The 12252-nt window shown below is 48.4% G+C and overlaps 1 protein-coding gene across 1 annotated transcript in view; it reads right to left on the reverse strand.

The window, feature by feature from the left end:
* Positions 1-12252, reverse strand: part of GRHL2 (grainyhead like transcription factor 2) — a 481294-nt gene that overhangs the window by 95725 nt on the left and 373317 nt on the right. The window contains exon 9 of the mRNA XM_085605159.1: positions 4465-4623. Coding sequence (XP_085461285.1) covers positions 4465-4623 — 159 coding nt within the window. The remainder of the gene's footprint in view (positions 1-4464; positions 4624-12252) is intronic.

Raw genomic sequence — 12252 nt, forward strand, 5'->3', positions numbered from 1 at the left:
AGAATCCAGGCGGAGCACCACACCCTCCTCCGTGAAGGAAAGAAAAGGAGGCCGCGCCATCAAGGCACCCAACTCCCCAAGACGACGTGCAGAGGTGACAGCCACCAGAAAAACCACCTTGAGAGTGAGAAATTTGAAATCCACCACATCCAAAGGCTCAAAAGGAGGACCGATCAAAACCCGCAGGACCAAAGGCAAATCCCACAGGGGAAAGGAAGGACGAGGAACAGGCCGAGAAACAGTAAAACTGCGTAGAAGACGAGAAACCAAGTCCTCAATATCCGAAAGATTCCCCCACGGGGAACGAAAAGCCCGAACAGCGGCCCACTGGGCCCGCAGAGTGGACACAGCCAAACCCCTCTCGAAACCTTCCCACAAAAATTGAAGGACAACCTGCAAGGAACAGAACAAAGGGGAGACCCCCAACGCCGAACACCAACGATCAAAATTACCCCAATGCCTATCATAAGCCTTAAGGGTAGAAGGCCTCCGGGAACGCTGAAGAGCCACCGCTAAATGCTCCGGGAAACCGCGCCGTCTCCAACCCTGCCTCTCAACTTCCACACCGACAACCGCAACCGGAGAAGTGACAGGCACGGGGAAGACCGAAGTGGAGACGGAGACAGGGGAAGAAACCAGGGACCCTGCACCACCAAAAGACGCACCGTCGGAAACCAGGACCTCCGAGGCCAAAACGGCAGGACCGCCACCACTTCCCGATCCTCCTGACACAAACGGGCCAGAAACCTGGGAACCAGAGCCAGGGGGGGGGAAGGCATAGAGGAGTCGCAACGGCCACGAAAGAGACAGAGCGTCCACCCCCCAGCAACCCTCCTGCAGAAACCGGGAGCAAAACCGAGGGAGCTGAGCATTGTGCCGGGAGGCAAAGAGGTCCAGAAAGGGACGACCAAACCTCCCGCACACAAGCCGAAACGCAACCGGGGTGAGAGACAACTCCAGAGAATCCGGAAAGCACCGACTCAGGGCATCCGCCACAAAGTTGTCCACTCCCCGAAGATGAACCGCCGTCAGAGACAGCAGATGGCCCTCCGCCCAACAAAACAGGGGCACCACTATCGCGTTCAAAGAAGCCGAACGAATCCCCCCTTGATGTTTCAGATAAGCCACCGTCACCATATTGTCGGACCGCACCAACGCGTTCCGACCGAGCAACAGATTCCGAAAACCCATCACAGCGCGGGACACCGCCGTGAGTTCTCTCCAGTTGGACGACCGGCGGCTCTCCAGGATGGACCAACGACCCTGAAGGGAGCGAGACCCCAAGGTCGCCCCCCAACCCAAAGCGCTGGCATCCGACGTCAAGACCAGAGAAGGAGAAGACTGCAGGGGCAGACCCAAAGACAGATGATCCCTCACAGACCACCAAAGAAGAACCGGGAGGACCACCGGAGACACAGGAAGAAGAACCTCCAAGTCGCGGGACAGGGGATCCCAGAGAGACAGGAGGTACACCCAAAGGGGGCGCAGATGAAAACGCGCCCAGGCCACCGTAAAAACAGTCGCCGCCATCAGACCCATAAGACGCAACCAAAGGCGCACCGGAAAGGCACCCCCCACCCGGAAACGACGAGCAAGGGACACCAACGTCACAACCCGAGGCTCGGGGAGGAACACACGGTTCAGATCCGAACGGAAGCGGGCCCCAATGAAAACCATGTCCTGGGACGGCGTCAGTTGACATTTGGGCAAGTTGATCAGGAAACCATGGGCCCGCAACGCCGAGCACACCACCTCCCTGGCCTCCAGCAACAGGACCCGAGATGGAGCATGGATCAACCAGTCGTCTAAATAGGGGTACACCATCACCCCTTGGAGATGAAGCCACGCAACCAAAGGCGCCACCACCTTGGTAAACACCCTTGGCGCCGACCAGAGACCGAAGGGCAATACCATGAACTGGTAATGGCGCCCCTGAACACAAAACCGCAGAAACCTGCGGGACCGAGGATGGACCGAGACATGATAATACGCATCCTGAAGATCGAGGGTACACATGAAGTGACCTGGCAGCACCAATGGAATCACCCTCTGCAAGGTCTCCATGCGGAAAGGAATCCTGGCCACCCATTTGTTCATCACCCGCAGATCCAAAATCAAGCGGAAACCCCCCGTGTTCTTTGGAACCAGAAAGACCAGGGAATAGAAACCCAACCCCGTCTCCAACGGAGGAACCTCCTGAATGGCACCCTTCCGAAGAAGGTCCAGAATCCCGAGAGAAAGATGTGACCGCTTTACACGACTCGAAGGCCAAGGAGTCGGCCGAACACCCGAGTCTGGAGGAGGAGCCGTAAACTCCAGAACATAACCCTGGCGAATGATGTCCAACACCCAGACGTCGGAACAAGACTGAACCCAGGCATCCAGGAAGAAGCGCAGCCGCCCTCCAACCAACAACCCGGGAACCACCGCCAAAGAGTCAGGAACGTGGCTTGGCAGGAGGAGGGGACTTAGCCTTACGGTCCCGACCACGGCCAGAAGCAAACCTACCCTGGCCTCTCACAAACTGCCTACGAGAAGCAGGGCGAAAGAAAGATTTGGGTTTAGAAGGGACAGGAGCAGTAGCAGAGACTTTAAAAGAAGAAGAATGCTTCTTTTCCTTAAACAATTTGTGCAATTTCGCCTCTAACTCCCCCCCAAACAACATTGTACCCTGAAAGGGCAACCTCAAAGCGCATGCTTTCTGCGCAGAGTCAGTTTTCCAGTCCTTAAGGACAAGACTGCGACGTGCAGCCACACAAGCCCCCCCGGACAGAGCAGAAGCACGCACAACGTCAAAGGAGACATCAGACAGCAGCTCCACCTGACGCTCAATCTGCTCCAGTAAACCAGAACAGTCCGTGGCATTATACATAGACTGATAGAGAGACTTCAGGTCAGACAACAGGGACTGCGACACATAAGTCCCGTAGATGCCTGCCCTCAAGGCCAGGTGGGACCCAGAATACACCTTACGGAGCGCCACATCCGCTTTCTTGTCAACCGGATCCTTCAGCACAGCATCTTCAGCCAGGGAAGTATGCCCCACCAAACTAGCCACAAATGAGTCAATAGGAATTGTATCAGGCAGTTCAGTAGCCATATCCTGCAGAGGATAGAGTTTAGCCATGAATCGCGGAATCAGGATGCGATCAGGATCAGCCCACTCGCGCTTCAAAACATCCTTGATGAAGGGATGGACAGGTACATCGACAGTGGCAGCACTCTGAAATTGTCGCAACAAAGGGCCCCTAGAGGTACTAGGCGCGTCCTCGTCAGGGAACCCCATGTTCTCCTTAACATGCTGCACAATAATGGTCATAGCATCCTTGTCCACATATTTGCCCTTCAACTCTTCATCCCCCAAACCAGCAGACTCATCGCCACTAGAGGCCGAAGAAACAGGAGCAGGACACCTGCGACGGGAACCAACATCACCCATCTCAGTCAAGGTTTTCCTGATCAAGCGCTTAATATGCGCATCAGCACCAGCATCACGGCGCCGGGACCTGGCAGGAGAGGGAGACCTGGAAGCAGAAGAAGAAGAGGAAGACCTCTCCCGGTGATGTCTTTTCCTGGAATGCTTCCCCATCGCAAAGAACACACCAACAACAGCAAAATCGCCGGAGATAACAACCGCTATGCGGTACTCACCCCAAACGCTCGTTTTAACGAGTTTCCCAAAGCCGGCAAACTCGAGGCGCCTGACTTCCGTCCACACGATCAAAAACCGGAAGTCAGGCATGACGACTTCCGGCCGGGGAAGGAGCTCCAACCAATCCAGAGGAGCATCTCGGCCGCGCCCCCCAGCAAGCCCGGCAGGCCAGGGGAGGCGGCCATCGGGCCAAGAAGAAACCAACGCGGTATTACACCGCCGCGAGGTTCATGAAAATGGAGAGGCCCGCGCCACTCCCCCCAAGCCCAGCAGGGAGGGAGAGGCCAACAACGAAGGGCCGCCGGCACCAGGTAAGAACCAGCAGCCACAACGTGAAATCCAGAAAGAAGGCAGGAGCGCCCCCGCTCCTGCCGCGTCCTTACACCGTCAGGAAGACAGAAAAAGAACAGGAGGAATGCTGGGACGGTACTCCTTAAGTACTCCCAGTGGGAGGGGGAAGGGTAGGTCCAGCATTCCTTCGTTCTTTTTCTGTCAGTGAGATAGTTACATCTCACTTGTCCATGACGGTGTCGAGGACGGAGGGACCTGGGGGTAATTCTCCATCGTACAACAGGCATGCGAATGTAAATCATACTACATAAAAGAAAATATTAGGTGGAGCTTGTTAACTTTAATGGACTTGGCAAGGGCAAGAAGTGTGTCTTGATCTCAAAGCAGTCACGAGCAAGTGGTATCAATTCTGACTTCAACTAGTAAGCAACAAGATGTCTTCAAAAATTATGCATTCAAATTAGGTGAGCACATTTTCCGGCGTGGTCAGTCACCGCTTCGATATTTTGCAGAAGCCTCACCTTGTCACAGAACACCTTGATCTGACAGTAGGCTCTGTGGATTGGTTTGTTGCTGCGATTATTGTAGCTGTAGGTGTCAATCTGTATCATCAGAGGCAGCCCCTTCACCCCTTTCTGAGAGGAGAAATCCGTGCTCAGGCAGTTCACTGTGATGAAAATCTGCAAAACAAGGGACATGGTTTCTAAAATAGACATTAGAGATGTAGCTATTCTAAATAATTTAAGTTTGCTGAAAATATACATGACCACAAAACAGATGAGTGCTGCTGTACTTCAATGGAGCGGTCCGGCTATAATTAAATAAGCGAAAGATAGGTGTAAAAAAGAGAAAACATTGTAGAAACCCTATACTCGGATGGTATAGAAGAACTATTAAGGTACTACTGTTGCACTAGTGCCAGCGTCGTGCCCGATGTAAGCACTCGAGGCTATCTCACGTGGGTAGGAAGCATGACTCCAGCAGAACTGGGAGGTCTGTGAGTTTTCCGGTGGGCTGCTGCACTCTCAATCTAAATTTACCTTCAGGAGGAAGGCCCACCGATGTTGTTCCTATGCTACTTTTCTTCTTCCTGAGGGATCTCTATCAGGAGATGCCATTGGCGCCTCTATACTTCCAGTTCTTTCTCTCTCCGAGAAACCTAAGTTAGGATTACCCAAAAAGAATATATATATATATTTTTTCAATTCAAGATGGCCGTCACAGTATTAAAGTCTATAACCTTTTCCCCAATCCAATATGGACTCTTAGGTATTTCCGGTTACATTGGCCTATAAAAGGAAAGAAATTCATTCATTTCTTCTGTTGCAATGCTTCGTGCAGACCGACTGTTTTCTTCCAGCACTTCTGATTGAATGGCAGTTCTCTTTTGGAGTTTTGCCAGTTCTCTTCCTATTCTTCTTCCTTCTGGATTATCCTGTACCTTCAATCATTTTAGTTCCTCCTTACAATTCTTTCTGGAAGGATCTCTTCTTCTGCGCTGTCTCCAGCTCGAGTCCTGGTCAGCATTGTGCAGCGTTCCAGTCCAGGACTTCCGTGTCCTCTAGATGCTTTTTTGCCTTGGGGCCTTTTCCTCCATGTGGGGCCTTGACTGTGAGGCACCTTCTGCTTAGCTGCAACCTAGTGTCAGCAGCAACATGGCTACTAGAAGGGGTCACCCACACCTCTGCCAGACTAAGACTGTGAAAACCTGGGGCACTGGACTTAGTTGCAGCCGAGTTTTGAGGGCAACCTCCCCCCCTTACCTGCAGCTGTCGTGGGGCAAAAATCCCTGCACCTCCCCCTTATCTGAGCCCATCGCGCAGATTTGCCAGCATCTCCCACTCTCACACATTGCCGCCAAGGGGTGGCAGATGCAGGGCCACCATGGATGGCCAAAGGTCTAGCTACGCCACTGCAGTAGTATATTTTACTATATCAAATAAAACAATGGAACATTATGAAATTACTCATTGAACTATACTTTAATGTATAACACTTTGTTGATTTCTAAACTTAAGAAAACAAAACAAAATATTATTCAAATGAAAATAACTTAAACCAGAGGAAGGCCAAAGGGGAAAGAAATGAGCTGACCAAAACATGTTAATAAAAGTGTAGACAATGTAGAATACATCATAGAGGCATCATTCTCACCAAAAGAGCATCTATAATCCAGATGTGCCTACTATGACAAAAATAGCATAGCCAATAATTGTGCATGATGCAGAATTGTGAAATGCTAGCAGTTCTTCATATATGTAATGACTGAGAAATATTGTACTACATCCATGTATTTAAACATGAACATCAGTGAGACATTTAATTGGCAAAGCTAGAAAACAGACAATGCTCCTGGTGCTAGCCTAACCTCTGAAGGTGAACATGTGAGTTGAAGTCACTATCAAAGCAGGTATGTACATAGGGAGAGAGAGGATGTACACCAACAAAAAAGACATAAAAATGAATGCCATGTTAAAGACTCAAGTGTGAAGCAGAGAATAGTGACTTAGGAGCCAGAATGCAAAATGCTGGATCCACTCTTCTCAGAGGTGGTAAATGCATGACAAATTCATGTGAAGACCGCCTGTACTGGAAGGCTGAGTTTTTGCCCTGGTTTTTTGACAGCGATATGTTCCAGAAGATATCAAGGCAGGTGGCTCTCTGCCAGTGTTCATAGGACGCTCGTGTATTGTCCTTCCATTTGCTAATTTCAACTGGATTGCAACAGCTAACATGATGTCTACGAACTTTGCTTGGCTATAAGATAGAGCTTTAACTGGAAGGTGGACATGAGATAATCATTAGCCTGAATGAGGAATCACTGCTATTATACCTCAAGCACCTGTCATTAGTCAGCAGGCAAAATAATGATCTGTCGTGAGATGGCAAAATACACCGTGTGGTAGAAAGAAAAGAGTTTAGGTTACAGAGGTTGATTTGCTGCATTAAAATATATTATTCCATATGAAATAGCTTGTCTCTGGATTGGTCATGAGATTAACTTGTTACAAGGGAAGATGTTTCCATATCCCCCATAATTCCACTGATATCTATTTTACAGAACATTACTCCTTTGCACTTTCATCCCACAACTGATAACGTCTAGTCTCAGACCCATGTGTGATTCCCAGAGCACTCACAGACTCAATTTCGAAACCATTAGGAACTGCAGACATGATGGTCATTGCCTACATGTGCTATGCTGAGATGTATGTTATGGTATGTGAATTTGTGGAGCGTTGCTAATCCACCCGTGAGGGTATCCAGGTGCCAGTAGGGCAGGCCTGAAGGGGAGATCATACCTGTTTCATCTGGCATCTTTCATGACTTGAGGTTTCTTTGGCCGGTTCTGAGGAGTTTTGGGAGGTCATTCTAGGTCTTGGCTGCATGGTATGAGAAATGTCCTCCGCTTCTGGTCTTCTTGATGCAAGTGAGGTGTGCTCTTGGCTAGGATGCAGATTGAAGGTGTCTGGTAGGTTGATTGAAGTTAAGACGCTGGTTGAGGTAAGCTTAGCCCGTCTTGTGGCAAACTTTGTAGGCGTGGGTGAGTAGCTTCAACTTACATCTTTCCCGGACTGGGATCCAGTGGGGATTGTTGAGGTGTGGAGAGATGGAGTTATTTTGTGGGATGTTCAGGATGAGTCTGGCGGTGGCGTTCTTGGTGATTTGGTTTTGTCTGTGTTTAGCTGGAGGCAGCTGTTTTTCATACAAGCACTGACACTGCTTATGCAGCTAGTGAAGTTTGATTTGGTGGTGCTGGTTGAGTTCGTAGGGGAGAGGATGAGCTGTGCATCTTTGGCATAGGATACTATGTTGATGCCATGGGCTCTGATGATGTCCGCAAGGGGCATCATGTAGACATTAAAGAGTTTTGGGCTTAGCGATGATCCTTGAGGAACTCCTCAGATGAGTTTCCTGGGTTCTGAGATGTAGGGGGAAGTCTAACTCTTTGAATTCTGTCCATGATGAAGGAGGCCAGCCACTTGAGGGCCGGTCCGCAGATACCCAAGTGCTGAAGCTTTCTGATGATTGGCTTGTGGAAGATTTTATCGAAAGCTGCGGAGAATGAGAGCAGCCATTTCTCCTTGGTCGAGCATGCTTCTGATGTCATCGGTGGCTGCAATGAGGACTGTCTCTGTGTTGTTGTTTGTTTTTAAAGCCTGATTGAGAGCTGTCTAGGAGTTGATGGGAGTTCTAGGTGGTCTGCAAGTTGGGTATTGATGGCTTTCCCCATGAATTTAGCAGGAAAAGGCAGAAGCAAGATGGGTCTGTGACCACTGAGGGCGTGGGGGTCTGCTATTGGTTTCTTCAATAGGGCAAGACAGGAAGGTGGAGGTACGTATGAAGGTGTTGATGATAGAGGTGAGCGCAGGGGAGATGAGGGTTCTTCCAAGGTTCCAAGGGCATGAGTTTGAGGAGGCTCCTGAGTGGATGGTATTCATCAGGGAGGTGATTTCATCGTTCGAGAGGGGCTTCTAGTTGTTTAGCTGCTGTTTGGCAATGAAGGAGGTGTCTGGCCGGTCGATGGAGTCTTATCGGTTTGCTGTGGGTCGAATGGGTTGTAGATCTTGGCACTCTTCTGTTCGAATAAGTTTGAGAGGTCGTTGAAGAGTACTTGGGATGGGATGATGCAGTTGTTGGCAGCTGTGGGTTTGGAGAACTCCTTGATGATGCTGAAGACTACTTTGCTGTTGTTGGAGCTGGCTTCGAGTGTGAGAGTTAGGCTATTTTTCTTTGCATCTTGTAGTTGTTGGTGGTAGAGGTTGAGGGCGCCTTTGTATCTGGACCTTGCAATGGTGTTTTTGTTGAGTCTCCACTTTCTCTCAAGTTGTTTGCATTGGCGCTTGGACTCCCTGAAGTCGTTTGTGTACCAGCTGGATCATTTGTTGTTTTTATAGGTCTTGATTCTGGTGGAAGAGATGGGGTTGATGCAGTTGATGAGCCATTTATTGAAGAGCTTGGTGTTCACATCGAGGTTCCTTGTGTGGTTGGTTCCAGTTCTCTTTGAATATTTTGCCTCAGTGTTTTAATGGTACTCTGGGTTTTTCCGGTGGGGTAGCTTGGTGGGCGGGTGTCTTGAAATATATGATGTAGTGGTAGGACCATGTGAGTAGAGTTGTGTGGGTGGTGGTGATTTGTTAGAGTAGAAAATAGGGTCAAGGATGTGGCCCGCTGTATGGGTTGGTCCTTGGACGAGCCGGGTGAGTCAGAGGTTGCTGAGGCTGTCGAGGAGGGCAGTGGAGTTAGGGTCTGTGGTGTTTGACAGGTGGAAATTAAGGAGGAGGATGCAGTTGGTTGATCTTATACAGAGGGGAGCGATGAAGTCTAAGTTGGGGTTGCAGGATTCTCCTTGGGGGCCCAGGAGATGGTAAGCGAAGGTTCCCTTAAGGGTGGCATTGTAGTCTGTTCGTGTTTTGACCTGGAGTTGATCCATGAGGTTGGTGTTCGAGTCTGTGGAGGTGGTGCAGTCAATTACTTTTTTTGTAGATGATTGCAAGTTCTCCGCTTGGTTAGAGGATTTTGTCCCGGTGTATGATTTTGTAAATGGGTGATGTCCAGGTTCAGGGTTGGGTTGAACCATGTTTCTCTGAATAACTCTGAATAAATACTTGCCATCCAGAAGGTAGTTGTAAATGCGCCCCTACCCTACCAATTTCCTGCTGTCTCTCTGCCGCTCCGGTTCGTATGGTCCCATAAAATGTAAATTATTTTACATTTATTCCTAACAACACCGGGCAGTTAACCCTATTTTAAATTTTCATTAATTTCATAATATTCTAAAATCACCTAATACTAACATGAGGTATTAATACTCTGTTTCTACTCTGTTAATTATCCTTAGATGCAGGACCTCAGAAATACATCCCAAGTGTCAGCTAAGGGTGGAGCTGATGGTCCTGTAGGAAGAAAGATGCCTTCCAAAAATATCACATTCAGGTAAAGAAGCACTCTAGAAGAATGCATCGCAGAGGGAGCGAGGAAAGCAATGGGTCGTGTAATAAAGCATCACGGCTCGATTATTCCATACTTGAGACAATCACAGCTTTGGTGCACCCCATTTCCGTAGGATTTTCTCTACTTATGACCCCACCAAAAATTACAGCTGGCACATCATTTTGCTGTTGAACGAATTGTCCACCCTCAATTAACTTTTAGGAAAACTCTGCCTTGACGCTTGACACTGATGCCTGCCGGCTGTCAGTACAGGTGTGTCCTAATACCAATGCCCAGTCATGGCGGATGCTTCTTAGGCTGAATGCTTAAACATCCTAGTTTACAGGGAGATGTGTGCTTCGGATCTCACATTCACAATCCGGTACAATGTCAAAGAATCAAATCCATCGATGTTTTGCAATTTATTGTATAATACAGCTCTCGCATGAAAGCAACATGGAAGAAGGACTACAAATGCACAGCTCCACACCTGAAATCAATCTTTACTGTACAACAGAGAACATACTTATTTTGAAAAACACTAAGATAAGAGTATAGTGTGTACAGCACTGCGTTTCCACCAAGAATGCTAACTTACCCTGAGACTTCTCTATGTGCCTGAGTCCTACAGTGCCACCACCGGTTGCAGAGGAAAGAAAGAAAAAACACAACAGTTGTGGGCGTAGTATGAAGGATTAATGGGAACCACTAGGCATGCTCTTGCAAGACATTGTGGATAAGTGGAAATTAAACAATAAATGAGTCAGGCACCATAACACTAATATCCTATTCAACATCCTATCATCCTTTGAAGGAAGAAAGATACACAAAATACACCCATTGCACCCTTGTAGCCCTAGCACCAAATCCTAATAGATCAATGTAGCCTTTCTCAAAATGCCATGAACCTGATGCACATCCCATTCAACCAATGACAATGCTTGAAAATTATATAAGAGCCAATGGCTAAAGGAGGCTGACCCAAAGTCTACCCTGTGTGTACTACATCTTATAAGTATTTTTTAATTATTAGTAACACAATGACAACCTGACAGCTAAAGTTGTCCGTAAGTGAGACTTGAAAACAGTTATATTCAAAAGGACACAAGTAATTTGTGTTGTCAACTAAGAATAAGGTAATTTTGGTGGTAAGGCCACTGTGCAGTAACAAACTAAATCTACCTAGGAACCTACCTACAAATGAAAACGCCTCTTGCTGAGTAAATATCAAACACAATCACTTGAAACAATGCAAGCAAAGAAGAGCTTGTGACTCCCTAGGTGGAATGTGTTGCATCAGTGTTCATCTCTGAGTAGAGAGAAGGCAATGGATGTGTTGGTGCAACATAAGTATCTACAATCGAGACAAGCACTTGGGCATCAATGACATGTGATTCATTAAATGTACATGGCGAGGACAGACATCAGTATCTCGGCATGTGAGTGACAAAAAAGAGGGGTTGTGATTGTAAGTTTCTTTTCATTAAAAATATGTGTGCATGTGTTCTGCTAAACCAAAGGGGATGATGGGCAGAGTGTTGAACATTGCAAGCACTCACCCCCAGTCAACTGATCTGGGTTCAATCCATCATCATTCTTTAGCTCACTCCGCCACCCCAGTTCAGACATGTCCATATGCAAATCAGTCTGACCCTGTGCCTCATGGGAGCAGTCCAGCCCGAACTGCCAAGCCATGCCTTCCCTGGACCGGAAACAAGATTCCTAGGACCGGTTTCTGGCATTTCAGCCGTCTTCAGCCAGGCTAGCTTGAATCCCGTGGCAAAGTGAGGAAGGGACCCACGTCTGGGCATACCCTGCCAACTTAGGGCGAACCAAGCAAAACCAAAGGGGATGATGGACAGAGCATTGAACATTGCAAGCACTCACCCCCAGTCAACTGATCTGGGTTCAATCCATCATCATTCTTTAGCCCACTCTGCCACCCCAGTTCAGACATGTCCATATGCAAATCAGTCTGACCCTGTGCCTCATGGGAACAGTCCAGCCCGAACTGCCAAGCCATGTCTTCCCTGGACCGTAAACAAGCATCCTGGGACCGGTTTCTGGCTAATCAGCCGTCATCAGCCAGGCTAGCTTGAATCCCGTGGCAAAGTGAGGAAGGGACCCACGTCTGGGCATACCCTGCCAACTTAGGGCGAACCAAGCAAAACCAAAGGGGATGATGGACGGAGTGTTGAACATTGCAAGCACTCATCCCCATGTCTTCTGCTAACTCACAAAGTATATGAGATGTAACTATGTGCCCTCACAAAGGTCTATAGTAAAGTGCCCTGTAAAAACAAGCTGCATTAGAAAATATATATTTTTTCTCAACCAAAAGATCCACTTGCCAAATGTCTGCGAGAATAACGAGG

Source organism: Triturus cristatus, chromosome 5_1 (genome assembly GCF_964204655.1).
Source record: "Triturus cristatus chromosome 5_1, aTriCri1.1, whole genome shotgun sequence".
NCBI lineage: Eukaryota > Metazoa > Chordata > Amphibia > Caudata > Salamandridae > Triturus > Triturus cristatus.